This window comes from Mauremys reevesii, linkage group 13, assembly GCF_016161935.1.
Source record: "Mauremys reevesii isolate NIE-2019 linkage group 13, ASM1616193v1, whole genome shotgun sequence".
NCBI classification, from domain to species: Eukaryota; Metazoa; Chordata; order Testudines; family Geoemydidae; genus Mauremys; species Mauremys reevesii.
In genome coordinates, this window is record NC_052635.1 from 32870754 (window position 1) to 32887443 (window position 16690).

Sequence of the window (16690 nt, forward strand, 5' to 3'; positions counted from 1 at the left end):
AGGCTCATGCACTAAGCTCCACAGGTTCCCTGGTTCAATCCCACCCGTGGATGACTGGGGTCTGTAGATGTTACAGTTGCAACAAAATGTCCCCAAACATTCATTGGCTAAACACGACTCTCTACCACCTAACTGTGTTCTGTTCTGATTTTGGGGGTTCAGTCCTGTGGCAGAAGGAGTTCAAGGTCCTAAGAGGTAGTGATGTTGGCTTATGACATGATGTCATTGATTGAGAAGCAATGATGTTGAGGTGTGGCACGTGGAGTCACTTCCTATCACAGTGACATTTCTCTCTTTGTGGTGACGGTACCACACTGGTGCCTCCTGACTGTGGATATATCTACACTGCCATTGTAGCACAGGCTATGCATACCCATACTAGCTAGCGTGGGTAACTATTAGGGTTGCCAATTCGGGTTGGACGTATTCTTGGAGATTTAATCACATGACACAATTTTAAATTAAAGATTAATCTTTAATTCCCGGAGACTCCAGCCCAATCCTGCAGCGATGGCTGAAGCAGTGTGACATGGGGAAGGGGGGACTTTCCCCTTTCCTCCTCTGCAGGCCCCCAGTTGTGACCTTATCATCAACCCAGACACGACGGCCACGCCTCTCCATCAGGCCACACCCACGCTCCCGGCCCCTCCCCTTTTCCTACCCCGCCCCCTCCGTCACCATTGGCAACTTTGTGGGGGGTCAGAGGTCACGCCGGAAGACGGGGGAAGGTAGACTTTGAGGAGTCACGTGACGGATCCAATATGGCGGCGCCGTGTCCCTGCTGCTATTGCCGCTGCTGAGGGAGTCGCGCCTCTTCCAGATCATGGGGCCCCAAAGCGGCCGGAGCCTCTGAGCCCCGTTCTCCTCCCCCGGCGGGGGCCTTCGGCCATGCAGCCCCCGGCCCGGGAACAGGACACCCGGACCAAGAGCATGTTCGTCTCCCGGGCCCTGGAGAAGATCCTAGCGGAGAAGGAGGCGAAGCGGCCCCCGTACGGCCAGCTGCGGAGAGCCTGCCAGGTGGCGCTGGGTGAGTCCGCGCCTGGGCCCCGTTCCCCGGGAAGCCCCCGCCCCCGCGCGGCGGGGAGCCTGACTGGTGCCGGAGGGTGAGTCCGGATCGCCCCAGGTCCCTTGTATTCCCTGGGGGGGCCATTCACCCTCCTTGGCAACTGCGGGGATCCTGACAGGTGGCGCCGGGTGAGTCTGGATCGGAGTCACACTTCGCCTTCCTTTGGGGGGTGGGGTGGCCATTTCCTTAGTGTGCCCCCGCCCCTGCAGGGGAGAGCCAGCCAGGTGTGGCTGGGCGAGCCCTGCCGGGGCTGGGAGTTCCCTACTTCCCCCAGCTGCGTAGAGCCAGCGTGCAGCCCGTCTGCCAATGGGCAGTGGCGTTATCAGTGACTGCGACTGTCATTAGTTACCATTCTGCAGGTTAATCTGCCACGTTGGATCCTCTTCGGTCTCTGAGCAAACAGCGTGACTCTGGATCTTCCTGACGCTCAGAGACTATTAGTCTCTGGACAAATTTGCTTAGGGGACGGGAAATGAGGCCTTTTTTTTTTTTTAAACTCAGGAGAAAAGAACAAGGTCCAATTGATTTACTTCTGATGTTAATGTAAAATGTAAATGCTGTCTATGGATTCTTCTTAAACTAATTCAGGGGCCATACAGCTGGAAACCAGGAGGGACTGTCAAAAAACTATCAACTTTAAGAGCAGTTCTAGCAATCAAGCTGATAATTCTTTGACATCAATCTCATTCTTCGAATAATATGTTGGTTGAAAACTGTTAACTTTTCAGGCTTCTAGGTTGTGTCTATAATGTTTTATTGAATTCCAAAAGTTCTTGAATTGACAGTGTTAGTGCAGAAGTCTCTTGCATCTATAATTGATTCTTCTATATCAGCCAATTTATTGGATTTGGGGAAAGTTACAGTGTGTAGGATAATGGAAATTAGAGTTTGGGCAGGAGAGGAGATGGCATTAGCTCAACCAGTCCAGTTTTTATATTCAAAGTGACCTTTTTTTGTTTGTGTCCTTTAAAGGGATATCATCAACTTGAATTTTTTTTAATCAATTAAGTTTCAGGTCCTACATTTACCCTGGAGTTACTTGTAAAGCCATGAAAACTGTAAAACCAAGTGTTGCTATTTTTGTTATGTTACTTTTTTAAGTGTATTTCCCCTAGAGCTGTGTGAAATACATAATAGGTGGAAAGAATCACTGAGAAGGCAGAGAAAATAATGAAACTGACTAGACATGACTTGCTGTCAGGTGCACTTTGTAAATAATCAGAGGGGTAGCCCTGTTAGTCTGGATCTGTAAAAGCAGCAAAGAGTCCTGTGGCACCTTATAGACTAACAGACGTTTTGGAGCATGAGCTTCCGTGGGTGAATACCCACTTTGTCGGATGCATGTCATGCATCCGACAAAGTGGGTATTCACCCACGAAAACTCATGCTCCAAAACGTCTGTTAGTCTGTAAGGTGCCACAGGACTCTTTGCTGCTTTTACTTTGTAAATAACACTCCCCTTCCCCCAAAAAAAAAAAAAAAAGACACACTCCACCCCAGCTCTGCCTTACAGAAATATTCTGGAGTTAATTGTAGTAACAGTAGATTGGGAGGTAGGATCAGGAATCGGGTATAAATGTGATTTGATTTTTTTAAAGTTGACTATTTTTGTTTTGTGGTTATAATATTATACGTATTACCTTAGTGACCCCAGACTCAGAAACAACAATGAGGATTTGGGCTCCATTGTGCTGGGTGCTGTACAAATGCACATGAAAAAATAATCTATGCCCCGAAGAGCTCACAATCTAAAGCACCAATCCTGGAATTGGATTTGTAAATAGGCACAGGAGTGTGCACTGATCCATTTGTAGGCTTGTTGTTTAAAGTAGTAAGATGCAACAGCTGTGATAAATAGTGTGTTTCTAGTTCTTAAAAATGTGTTTAATAAATGAGATATGAATAATATGGGTAATACAGTACTAGTTACCAGTAGATGTATTGATCTTGGTTTGACTATTTATGACACTTGGAGTAAAACAAAAAACTGAAATCCTGTGATGCTAATTATGGGGGGGGGGAACCCAATTTCATTGTACTTGTCTTTCACGGGATTATTTCTACTAGTGAATAATTGATACAATTGTCTAGTTTCCTTTTGTTAAACTGCAGAATATCAAAAAGTACTTAAAAAGAGGGGTCAAAGACAATAGGGCTATTAAAATTCCCTGTGGCTCAGGCTATGAAAAGAGTGATATAAATGAATTTGGAACTAATTTCTTGTGTCATTGTACAAAGACTGTCTTTGGGGGAAACTGGTGGTGATGGTTGGCATGAAGCTGAGTTTTCACATTTTGGGATTTATGTTTCCAAACCTGTGTCAGGGACGAAGTTGGGCCTGGGCAGATGATAATCTATTGCCCAACTATCCCTGCTCATGTAGAGCCTTGGTTGCTACACTGAAGGAGTCTCTCCAAGTTATGTTTGGTGAGTGTTGCCAAATAAACTTTTTCAGCAGCAACATGAATACATTCTCTTCTATTTATGCATCCAGGTATTAATACTTCACTTACTAAATCTTACTTCATATCAGATGAACTCCTTTCTATTCCAGGTGAAGGAAAATAAGTTACATTGGAGTTCATTGGTGTAATTCACAATTGATGAATCTTACACTCTTTAACACAATTATTTTTAAATGACAAAACTATGCAGCCAGCCTAGTAGCACGTGAATACATAGGAAATCTCACATGTATCTACACTTCACCTTTTTAGTTGTGTGTGAACACGTTAACCAAATTGACTCTAAAATCAAAGTTAGATAGGACTGCACAGTTGTTTCTTGTCCTGTTTAACCTTAAGCTGCAGTGACCTTGAACAAACATCTGTGTGGTGTATGATACAATTTACAATCAGGCTAGTTAACATAATTAATGTTGTGAAACAAAACCCCTCAGTTTTACACTGTCTTCACTAGACTTCCCATATTGGGTTGTGTGTGTATGTAACAGCTGTTGTAACCCCAACATAGTCAATATGGGTCATTTAAAAACCAAAAAACAGACACTTTCCTCCAATCTTGCCCTTTTTCTAGTTAAGACAAATTCTAAGTTGTTTTGACCAGTACTGGCTGAGAACAGGCAGGGTGTGTCTCCAAGCGGAGGGTCTTGCATCACCATCAGCAACTTTGTTTAGAAAGACTGGGGAAAACATTTCCAATAATATATGGAGATATACCTATCTTCTAGAACTGGAAGGGACCTTGAAGGGTCATTGAGTGCAGCCCCCTGCCTTCACTAGCAGGACCAAGTACTGATTTTGTCCCAGATCCCTAAGTGACCCCCTCAAGGATTGAACTCTCAACCCTGGGTTTAGTAGGCTAATGTTTAAACCACTGAGCTATAGCTCCCTCTGTAAAACGATTCTGAGTATTAAACATAGTTTTGAATTTCATTGCCACGGGACTATCCAAGGCACAATCTTAATTAAATGTTAGCAAAATGCTCTGCATTTATATTAAAACAAAAATCATCAGGCAAGGATTAGATTTAGCTGGCATATGGCACCAGTATCTCTATAGTACGGCTTGATCAAACTGTGCAGAATTGAAGCTTTAATAGTTTTGAAATAAAGTTTGTGGTCCTAATAGTTGCAAAGAAAATCACTTGAGGCAAACTGCCTGAGTTTGCAAATAAAAACAGCTCAGAGAAATGTGAAAATGCACTGTTCATTTAAAATGGTGTAAACTCTGAAGCCTAACATAACTGAAATCTCTTCATTAAGTGTCACACTGCTGATTACATCATAGAAAGATTCAGTTGTTTTGGGATTGTGGGCAGAGCTTAAATTCCACTTTCCCTGCATAGTCTGACTTTTGAACCTCAGTGTTTTTGAACAAATAAAATATGTCTAGCAAAATGCCAGTATATTAAGCAAATTATTCCTATCCTCAAAGTGTAATGTATGTGAAGAACATTCTATTGTACTGCTATATGTTCAGGCCGCCATGCAGTAAGGGCAAGCAGATGGTTTATCAACATGTTGCCTTTATTAACTATGCAGTAACAATTTTATCAAGTTATTTCCCATTTATTTCAGCTTCCAGCACAACTTGTAGAGTCCTCTTAAGGTAGCTTTGCCTGTTCAGTCACAATACTCAGCATTCCTATCACTGTGGCATCTAGACAGCAAAAGCAACAATCTTGTCTTTTATGGATTAAATTTGACTACTCCCTGTTTCTTCTTGAGTTAGTCTTTGTTACCTGACATTATTTGCCAAAATACAAAGGAATCCACCTGGTTCAGCTTTTCTCTTCTGACTTTTGTTCCATGAAGGTGGATTGCAGATACCTTTTTTTTTTCCTGGCATTTCAAGATTTTTAATGGGGGGGTAGGAGGGGATTTTCTTCAATGGATCTTCACCCTCTATGTACTTGGATTCATATTATCTTGCTTTTGTGACCAAAAATAATTGTATTTCTGTTAACAGTGCAGAATCAGCAGAGCTTAGGGAGAGTGGGGAGGATTCTATTCTAGTTTGTGTGTCTGTAGCAGAACTGCTAGATTCTGGAATTAAAATGTAGCTATTGCTAGTGATGATGCATGTCCCATAAAGCAAACAAGTTGGCTCTTGGATTCCAGCCTGGATTTGCAGGGCTAGTAGTTAAAAATCTGTTTTCTTTGTAAACAGCTCAGTTATGTCAAAAGAGTGGCTCCCTGCATTCTTTATCCCTGATGAAGTAATGCTCAGGAAGTTTGGTTGTAATCTTATTCTTTCAACCCATTTAAAGGGCTAAAATAATACAAGCCTTTCTCTTTTTTAGAGGCCACGATTCTGGACTGCCTTTTTTCTGCTCCACTCCCCCAAGAGTATACTGTGGCATAGTCCATCTTTTGAAAGAAGTAGGTTTGTCTTGGGCTGTTGCCAGTAGCATCTTGTGTTTGCCAGCAAAAGAAATTAATGTTTTACATTATGTTCTCACCTTGACATTAGGCAAATCTCTTGATGTCCCAGAATGATTTTTAAACTCACAAGCTTGTGTTGCAAAACTACTATAGCCTGTATTCCATGGAATTTTACATAAGGGGATGCTGTCATGCCACAGAGGGGCCAACATTTAACTCTTCTTGCCCAATAGTGCTGTACAGAAAACGAATGAAGCCACGTGGCATGCTTGTGGTGTGCTAGTACTATCACTATTTTACAGATGGTGTAACTGCAGTAGAGCAATTAAATGAATGGCCCAAGTTTCCACGGTGAGTCAGTCTCAGAGCCGGAACTGGAATTTAGCTAATCTTCCTCTTGATCCTAGAATGTCTCTGGACTCTTGTGAATGGGTCCTGCCATGCTTTAAATCTTGAGCTGAGGGGACTGTCTTAAAGTAAATTCAGCTGCCTTATATTATATCTTATGTTTAAAGCTTTTGCTTACTCTTCTGCATTATCCTTGAAACAGAATGCCTTACGCAATGACTGGTGATAATAGATCTCAAATCATCAGCTCAAAGGTTCTGGAAAAATAGATAGACTTGTATATTCAGTGAGTATTGGTGTACAGGATTTTAATACTAAAACTGTGTGGATGTTAACCTTACGTCAGAATTGTGACGGGGAAACAGCTAGTGTATGATTCATAATAAGGAGTGTTTTTTGAGCCTTGAATACTAAGAAGCAAGGGAGCTTCCCTTGCTATCTGATGGAATACAGGAAGTAGCTAAGGCAAGTTCTGTTTGGTTGGAAACGTCGTTTTTCATCGGTCTGCAAACTTCAGTCTGGTATCTGCTGCAGCATTAGAGGGGAAAACAGACAGCTCTGATCCATTTAAACAAGATTTGATTACATGCAAGATAAACCAATTTAGTGGGGGAAGGAAACTCGGAAACAAATGATTTGAAGATTGAGGGCTTATTTACATGGGGAAGTTGTTTCCAGAATAAGGTAGGGTGTGAATTTAAAGTACTATAGCTAAGGCTACGTTTTAGTCACGGGTATTTTTAGTAAAAGTCATGGGCAGGTCACAGGCAGTAAACAAAAATTCCCGGCCCATAAGCTATCCATGACTTTTACTATATACCCTTAACTAAAACTTGGGCCGGGGGGCTGCGGGTGCTTGGGGGTGCCCTCGGAGCTGCAGGGACATGCTGGTGGGAGCCAGGGATTCCCCCCCCTCTCAGTTAAGTGCCCCCCCCTGCACCCAACCCTCTGCCCCAGCCTTGAGCCCCTCTCACACCCAAACCACTGCTGCTGGCCCATGAGCTGCACGGTTTGGGCAGCCCCTGAGCCAGCACTGGCCACTGGAGAAGTCATGGAGGTCACAGAAAGTCACGGAATCCATGACAGACACTCAGCCTTAACTATAGCTATTGTGAAGTAACTCCCCATGCAGACAATAAGAATGCCTTTGTAGATGTAAACTAAACTGGAAAGAGGGAATCTTCTTCTGGGAATAAGAGCTACATGGGGAGTTATTCTGGAATGGCTATGCTGGTTAAATTCCTCGCATAACCAAGCCCTTGCTTTACCTGCTATTTGAGCCAAGAAATGGCTAGCCTAAACAGTAGGAGATAAGCCTCGTTGTGTAAAAGAGTGATAGTGAGCAGTTTACATGCAAGCGTGACTGTTTCAGAGAATGATTAACTCTGTGTAATTCTAACAAAATAAAAAGGTTAGTTGAAAGGAAGACTTAGCTGCAAAGTTCTTTTATGACAAAATGAGTATTAATGACCTCTACCAAACTCACTGACCACATGAGCTCTGTCTCCCACCGCCCCACCACCTTGGGCCGCTGCCATAGTTTCATGTGGTAGATTATATAACCCAGCCCAGTGTCTAGCCCATCTCTCATACATGCTTAACTTTACTAATATGAGTGATCTCATTGAAGCCAATAGGACTATTCATGTGAGTAAAGTTAGTTTAATCAACACAGAGTATTTTTTACCTGGCTTTTGATAGCACTAGAAGGAGAAGCCACCACCTGTTATAAACCATTTGTTTTTCTTTCTGAAATTTAAGATCTGATCAGCAAGCAATCATTTCTTATCATTGAAAACGTTGCAAAAATACTGCTTACAGCTATGCCAGGTCTACACTGAAACCTGTTTGACAGGACCACTCAGCAGTCATCTCATAATAAAACTCTGAATTTCTATAGTTCCTGCCATCCAGGGAGCCCCACGCATTTTATACATTAAGCTACACTGCCCACCTGTATCTCAACAAACCACATGGAAACAGGATAGTTAGCTATGACATACTATGGATCTCATTACATGCTTTTCAAGATCTTGCACTTCATTAACTCGAAGGGTGTTACTCAATCTTGCTGCTGCCTCTGATGCTATTCTGTGCAGAACAGGTAGGATATTGTCCAAAGAGTTCAGTCTGTTCTTGTGCCATTGCTCATTGCTGGAGTCTGTCCCTTCCTTTCTTTTAACCGCTGAACACATTGACCTGTGGTAGTGTGATATGGAAGGATAAGTGTGGTATTTGGAGTCGAATGTCCCAAGTTCCAATCCTGGCTCTGTCACTAACTGATATTATGCAGGTCACTTCCTCTCTCTTCCATCTCCCCATGTGTAAAATGGGGATAATAGCACTAATTCACTTATCTACTTTACAGGCACCCTGAGGATTTATTCTTGTAACATGCTGTGTATAAATGCTAAATATATGTAAAGGATGTACAGTTGTCTGAAACACTGAAAGTTACTGTACCAGTCAAAAGCATCTCTTTTTTAGCTATGGCGTGCTTTACTATGAGATTCTGCAGCAAGTCCCCCATCTTGGTCTAGTACAAACGTTACAGAAAACCATGTAGAAGCTTCTCCCTCCCCACCACTCCCACCCCAGTCTCAGTGACTGCTTTTTGTTTACCCTAGCGCTTCTCGGAAGTGTGAGAAATGTCTAAAGTTCGGGTGGACAAGGCCCAGTTGTGGGTCAAATTCTAGGGAGGCTAAATGAGCTTGAGGGTTGATTAGAAGGGCGTTGGAATGAGAAGGAGCTGTTGAGTATGTAATATTGTTCAGAACTGTGGCACTGAGACACAGACACAAGCTACAGAAACAGTGGGAGGAGGAAGGATCCAAGATTTAGAAAACGTCAATGTCTTTTTCTATTAATGAGTCTAATATCACCTGGAGAGTTGGGAGGCCTAACTAGGTTGTTAAAGCATTTTGAGATCTTTGGATGGAGAGCACTGTAAAAGTTCAAAATGTAGTTTTGGAATAATAATGATCTATCAATTGTAACCCACCATTGGTGCCACAGTGTCACCAATACACGGTGACACGGTAATGTAAGTACCATGGAAATATGTATTCTGGGCTACTTGAGAAAGGTTGGAGCAATGGCACCCAAGATTCATAATATTACCATGACACTGGAGGGGTCCATTGGAGAAATATATCTGACACCACAGAAATGTATCACTATTTAAACATGGTGTTTTACAGACAACTACAGGCTCCAAGTGAAGGAGGTATGATGATAGCATTTGAGTCTGGAATGCTCATAGGAGCTCCTTGCATTCCTCCATTCACTTACTATTCCTTGCATAATAGCACTCCTGAGAATGAGCAAAGTTATTAGGATACTCAGGTGACACCAAAGTCATCTTAATTTGTGCAAATCTAGTCCAAGGCTAATGACACTCCTCCAAAGGTGGTTTTGAAGAGCAAGTACAGAGTGAATTGCCCATTGTCCAGGATTATCACTTGAAACAAGCTAAGATACTCCTGTCTGGGAGTTATGAGTATAAGGCTGCCATGCACAGCTCGTGAAAATTAGGTCACTGTTAAAGTACTGGGATCTTAGATTATTATGTGCTCTGATTTCACTGTGAGTGTGGCGTAAAGGCTAAGGTAACATTTGCCGTGTGTACTTCAGATTGGTGATGAGGTTTGCTGTATTGACACTCCTGAAAATTTACTGTATTTAAAAAGTTCTGCTGTTAGTGTATATCCAAGCAGATTTATTTATGTTTGGAAACTTTGTTTAATATACAACAGAAGGAATAGCAGACACTAATGATATAACTTCTAGTTTTGAGACTAGTTTACTTCATGACAACTGGCATGTACATTCAGAAGGTGTAAGCACAATTTCCGTTGAATGTTGTGGTATCTTCATTGTTCTGCCTTTTCTTTTTTTCCCTAGATGAAATAAAAGCAGATCTAGAAAAACAAAGGTAAGTTCTTAATACAATTTATAGCAACTTCTCTTGTGCTGTTCGTCAAAGATTGCACAGTAGTGAGTGTGCAAGTATCTGAGCAGCAATTTTTGCAAAGTACAAACAAGCTAGCTTATTGGGGAGATTTTGAATAGCTTTGGTACTGTCTGTGTAAGGAAACGTGTGTATGTGGAGAGTACTAATTATGTAATGCTCGTGGTTGTGGGTAATCAAGTCGCAACTGCCAGCACATTTCATTACAGATAACTGCCACATTTCTGAAGGATGCCAATTTTTCACTTCCTTTCGTTAACTAGGGTTGTCTCTTAATAGTCATGACTTAACCATATTTGTTCATAGAAAATCCTAATCTCTTCTTTTTATGGTTTTGTGTTCAATAATGCATGTTTTTAGTTGTTTTGATCACAAATGCTGGTCTGCGATAACATTTAATTAGCTACAGGTCAGCCAAGTCACTGGATTTCTTTCCGACATTAGCAACTCTGTGAATCAGTGTTATTACATCATATCTAGTTGTATGTCTCTCTCTCTCTCTCTCTGGGATGGTATACCCAGATTAATAGTATCTTAATGGGAAAATCTTTACGTTCTATGCATCCCACAGTATGTTAGGATGGTGTTTTGGAGTTGGATGAGGATAAGCTGACAAATTGTAATGTTCTAAAACTTAATAAAGCGGAATCTAATAAAATATTGAAGCAATACTGTACCTAAATCGTTAGTAACAGCTAGAGATGGCTTTCATGGAAGAAAATAAGTGTGTGTGCACGTGCTTAAGATCTAAGTGCAAAATTAAAAGTACGTCCCAAAAGATTCTTACATTTCTTGGGGTATAGGGAGGGGGAATTCAGGACCAACAGAAGATGTTTGAGTCTCTGAGACTGATCTTTCCCTAATTGTATCACATTTAATTGTATTTCCTTTAGAAATGAAGTTTCAGTATGAACATCAAAATGTAATCTGAGGGCTGTAGTTTTTCTCTTTGAATTAAGAGCAGATTTATGGCCATATAAAAATTCAGTAGTCATATGAATCTGTGAATCACAAACTGAGTGGAAAATTGGAGAGATTAATTGTCAAGGCCTATTTACCTGTTAATGCTAAGAGAAGCTACACTTAGTGAAACACTCTGATAGGAGTAAAGAGCAAGATGAAAAGCACTACTAATTCCCAAATGGATAAATGGCAGTTAAAATTTATTTGCACATTTGAGTCCTAATCCTCAGCTAGTATATATGTCATAGTTTCACAGATTTACATCCTTGGTGTCTGTAAATCAGTTTCCAACATTGTCACTGGCTTTTCCTCTTGCTCTGCTACCTGCCAAGAATAAAAATGTCCATCTCAGTCTCAATATTTGTTTTCAGATTGCCAGTTTGGAAATAAAAGGAATTCATAAAGGTCTCTTAAAATTTTTTTGCAAACACATGGTCTGCTGGCAACTGAACACTTTTCCATTTATTAGCATTTTCACTTCTCATAATGTTGCTTGTTACTTAAAATATTTTAAGTAAAGTCACCAGTTCCCCAGAAAGCTTCACATGGTCTCTATAGAGCTACTGTCCATTATCACCAAGATTGTAGAATTGTAAGACTGGAATGGACCTTGAGAGGTCTTCTAGTCCAGTCCCCTGCACTCAAGGCAGGAATAAGTATTATCTCTAGACCATCCCTGGCAGGTGTTTGTCTAACCTCTCTTAAAAATCTCCAATCATGGACATTCTACAACTCCCCGGGGCAATTTATTCTAGTGCTTAACCACCCTGACAGTTAGGAAGTTTTTCCTAATGTCCAACATAAACTGCCGTTGCAATTTAAGTCAATTGCTTCTTGTCCTATCCTCAGAGGTTAAGGAGAATAATTTTTCTCCCTCCTCCTTGTAACCTTTTATGTACTTGAAAACCATTGTTATGTCCCATTCTCTCCCCTCCCCACCACCCAGTCTTCTCTTCTCCATACTAAACCCAATTATTTCAATATTCTCTCACAAGTCACATTTTCTAGACCTTTAATCATTTTTGTTGCTCTTCTCTGGACTTTCTCCAATTTGTCCACAACTTTCTTGAAATGTGGCACCCAGAACTGGACACAGTACTCCAGTTGAGACCTAATCAGCATGGAGTAGAGCAGAAAAATTACTTCTCATGTCTTGCTTATAACACTCCTGCTAATTCAGCCCAGAATGATGTTTGATTTTTTTTGCAATATGGTTACACTGTTGACGCTCATGTAGCTTGTGCTCCACTATGACCTCAGATCCCTTTCCACAATACTCTTCCCTAGGCAGTCATTTCCATTCTCCCCCCCCCCCGCAACCCCCTCCCCAGCAGCTTGTTACTCTGTCAAAGAAGGCTGTTAGGTTGGTTTGACATGATTTGTTCTTGACAAATCCACGCTGACAGTTACTGATCATCTTAGTATCTTCTAGGTGTCTGCAAGTTGATTGCTTAATTATTTGCTCCACTATCTTTCTGGGTACTGAAGTTAAGCTGACTGGTCTGTAATTCCCTGGGTTGTCTTTATTCCCCTTTTTATAGATTTGGCACTGTATTTGCCCTGTGGAATCTCTCCCGTCTTCCATGACTTTTAGAAGATAATAGCTAATGGCTCAGATATCTCCTCAGTCAGCTCCTTTATTCTAGGATGTATTTCATCAGGCCCCGATGATTTGAAAACAGTAATTTTTAACTTTCCTATTTTAGCCTCTGAGCCTACCTCATTTTCACTGGCATTCATTAAGAGATTTCCAATTGCTACTAAACTTTTTGGTGAAAACTGGAGGGGGAAAAAAAAGTCATTTAGCATTTCTGCCTTTTCCACATTTTCTGTTATTGTTCCCTCCCATGAAATCCATTGTTGAATTAGTGGGCCTGGTTTTTCTCTTACTTGTACTAGTGTAAATGGAGAGTAATTCCACTGAAACCACAATGGCTTAAAATAATATAGGTGAAAGGAGAATTTGACTGTATGCTATTTGTGAGGAGGGATGTATCAAAATGAATAGCTGTAATATAAGAAAATTGAAGTTGGATTGTAAAGTAGATTGAGTCTTCAGCGTTTAAAAATGTATTCAGTTTGTGGGGAGAAACTTGCATCCCATTTACACGCTGCTGTGCGCCACTTATATCTGCTTTAATTTTGAAGAGGGTGAAAATGTAGTAGTAATTTTTTTTCCCTCTTAAACTAGGCAAGGTGCTGTCTCTCCACCAAAAGCAAACTTCATAGAAGCAGATAAGTATTTCCTTCCATTTGAGCTGGCCTGCCAATCAAAGTCCCCACGCATCGTCAGTACCTCACTAGACTGCTTGCAGGTAAGTATTCTGTTTAAACGGGAATAGCGTGAGGTATTATGGGCAAAATTGCAGGTCTAAAATCTTGTCCTTTTTATTAGTAATCGTGACAGTGAAGGAGTGAATTTAGCCAGAACATGTACAATTGCTCTGACAAAAATCATTCTGTATTTACTCCTGCTGGAATTCTGTGCCACTGCACAATGGAGAATTAATGTTTTCTGCAACATTTTATCCTCTCTCTCTCTCACACTCACTCACACACACCTCTCCCAGCACTCCTGCCGGCCATCAGCCCTGGGGTTCTGGGAGTGTGATTATATTGTGGTGTTTTGTCAAAGCAACACATCATTTTTCAGAATTTTAAAATACTGTGCACAGAATTTTTATTTTTTTGGTGCAGAATTTCCCCCCAAAAATAAAAATTCTGTGCACAGTATTCCACAAAATAGGGCTTTACAAAACTTGGCTGAAAAATCTTGCTATGATCTGAAAGCTTGTCCCCAAAAGATCATTTTCAACTGCCTTTCTTAAAGCAGTTTTTGAACTAAAGAAGCATGTGTCAGCTTTAGCTTTTCAGGCACTTCACCATTTTACATAACGTGGTAAAGCATTCTCTATAAAGATTTGTAGGTGGAAACTAGCATTCCTAATGGGGCCATTGTAGTAAACCCTTAAACTGCCTTGTAGCACCAACTTGAAGTCAGTTGGCGTTTTGGGGGCAGGATCAGGGCCTCTGATTATTGTCCTTTTTTATCAGCTGTTTCTAATAATTTAAAATGGGCTTTTTCAGGAATTTCACTTTTTAAGCAGACTTGGTCTTTCTGGAGTGTTAAAAATAACTCCAAAAACCAAAACTTGTTTGTTATAGCAGAAAATTTTGCTAATGCACATTTGTATTCTATTGACTATAATATGGATTGGCATGAAGTCCTTTTATGATGGCATTTTGTATCTACCTGCTCATTGCTGGTACGCAGCTTGCAAAGGAGACATTAAGCTGTTTAACTTGAAAAAATGTTTGATTTCTTTAAAGCTTTAGTTGGCTGACGTATGGACAATCCAAACATACATGTGACTCAGCCTGGTCTGCCTCATTTTTGTGCTGTCAGCAAAGTTGAACATTGTCTTGTAGGAGGCTGTAATTGGTTAGGAGAACCGTATACAAAAATATTTTCCTGCGCTGTATTGCAGGTGTCTTGTAACTGACAATGTGTAATCTCTATTCTCTCCGCTTAGAAACTCATTGCATATGGACATATCACTGGCAATGCTCCAGATAGTGGAGCTCCTGGAAAGCGCCTAATTGACCGGATAGTTGAGACCGTTTGCAATTGCTTTCAGGGTCCTCAAACAGATGAGGGAGTGCAGTTACAAATAATTAAGGTATTTCCGTTCACTATTTTCTAAGGTTCATTTTAGGAATTTGTTTGCTTAATGGAAAGCTCGTTCCATCTTGCATGTTACACTGCAGCAATAGAATTCCTAAAACTGAAAGCCTGTTTAAGGGCCAAATTCTTCACCTGCTTACACTTTATGCAGTCTCGTTGATTTCAATGGGGTTTTCAAAGGGTATAAACTGGTAAGGAATGGGGACTATAAATCTATTTCTTTTGATAAAAATTAAAACAAATTGATCGGCAATTGCTTAAGACTATAAAATTAGAGGCATATGTCGGTGGCTCAGTAGATATTAGTCCACCATACACTCTGCTCAGAAGATCTGGCATGCTATAGTAGCATCAGTAGTCTGGTTCTGGTCCAGGAATATTAGGGTATTGCAGGTGAGAGCAGAAGTTTGCTTGGTGGAGATCTAATAATTTGATGACAAACGTTAAAGCTTCCATTGGTCAAAGAAAGGAATCTGTGACTGATTGTGAAGGTGGAGAGAGTCCTTATTTTTGTTACAATATGTCATCTTTGATGCAAGCTTTGACATACTTTTAAAATAACTCCATGGAATAGATAATTTGATATCTCCAATCTCTTTACAAATTTCAGCTATAAAATCATAGGGTTAGAAGAGATTGTAAGGGTTTGTTGTGTAAACTTCCTCCAATCAAATTTTGATTTCAAAGAAATAGTCTTATAAAGGTAGATTGGAGTAGACGTGTATTCCATAACAAAGCCACAGCCTACTTATTTACCTGTGTAAATCTTCTAAAATATGGTTGTTCCTACTTATTTAGATTTCAGGCTTACTGTGTGTGTGTAATGGTGTGTGTTTGGTTTTTTTTTAGGCTCTTCTTACTGCTGTGACATCTCCATATATAGAAATTCATGAAGGAACCATCCTTCAGACTGTTAGAACCTGTTACAACATCTATCTAGCCAGTAAAAATCTCATTAATCAGACTACTGCCAAGGCTACCCTCACTCAGATGCTGAATGTTATTTTCACCCGGATGGAGAATCAAGCTGTATGTCACTATTGCCTTTACCAATCCATCTTCTTTAATGTTTAGCCTTGAAAAATGAACACGCTACTTTACTCTTTTTTTTTTTTTTGGTGCTGTTGTGATACAATATCTCTTGCTCGGTAGTAAAGAAAACCTGGGCCAAATTCTGATTTGAAATGTGTTACTGGTAATGGAATTTGACCCTGTAACTTATGCTTAACAGAACTGCATAAAGAAATGGGGAGGGGACAGGATATCTCAGTGGTTTGAGCATTAGCCTGCTAAACCCAGGGTTGTGAGTTCAATCCTTGAGGGGGCCATTTAAGGAACTGGGGTAAAAAATCTGTCTGGAGATTGGTCCTACTTTGAGCAGGGGGGTGGGCTAGATGACCTCCTGAGATCCCTTCCAACCCTGATATACTACAAAAGCTCCCTCTCCCTGACCACTACAAAATGACTTTTTTTATTTTGGATTTGCCCTCAGAGAAATTGTACTCTTTTAAATGTCAAGAAAACATAGCTCTATTAATCTTTGCTAATCAAATACCATACATGCAGACATACTTACAAAAAATGTTAGCTTTGATCTTCAAAATAAAGCAACTCAAACAAACAAAGCATAGAGGAGACTTTAGATAAATGCAGACGTAACTTTTTATTAAACATGATTAGTGAATCAACTCAGTAATAGTCAATTTGAAAGTAAGGAAAAAACAGGGCTCAAATTTGAAGTTTATGCAAAGCTAATCTGTCAAGTGTAATAAAGCAGCTCGAATAAAATTTAAGATGGAAAAATCCACAAA

At 40.6% G+C, this 16690-nt stretch overlaps 1 protein-coding gene across 1 annotated transcript in view; it reads left to right on the plus strand.

Annotated features, from left to right (window-relative positions):
- Nucleotides 1-709: 709 nt before the first annotated feature.
- Nucleotides 710-16690, plus strand: part of ARFGEF2 (ADP ribosylation factor guanine nucleotide exchange factor 2) — a 55677-nt gene continuing 39696 nt past the window's right edge. The window contains exons 1-5 of the mRNA XM_039498585.1: nt 710-1027; nt 10165-10195; nt 13386-13509; nt 14728-14874; nt 15729-15908. Coding sequence (XP_039354519.1) covers nt 889-1027; nt 10165-10195; nt 13386-13509; nt 14728-14874; nt 15729-15908 — 621 coding nt within the window. The 5' untranslated portion in view covers nt 710-888. The remainder of the gene's footprint in view (nt 1028-10164; nt 10196-13385; nt 13510-14727; nt 14875-15728; nt 15909-16690) is intronic.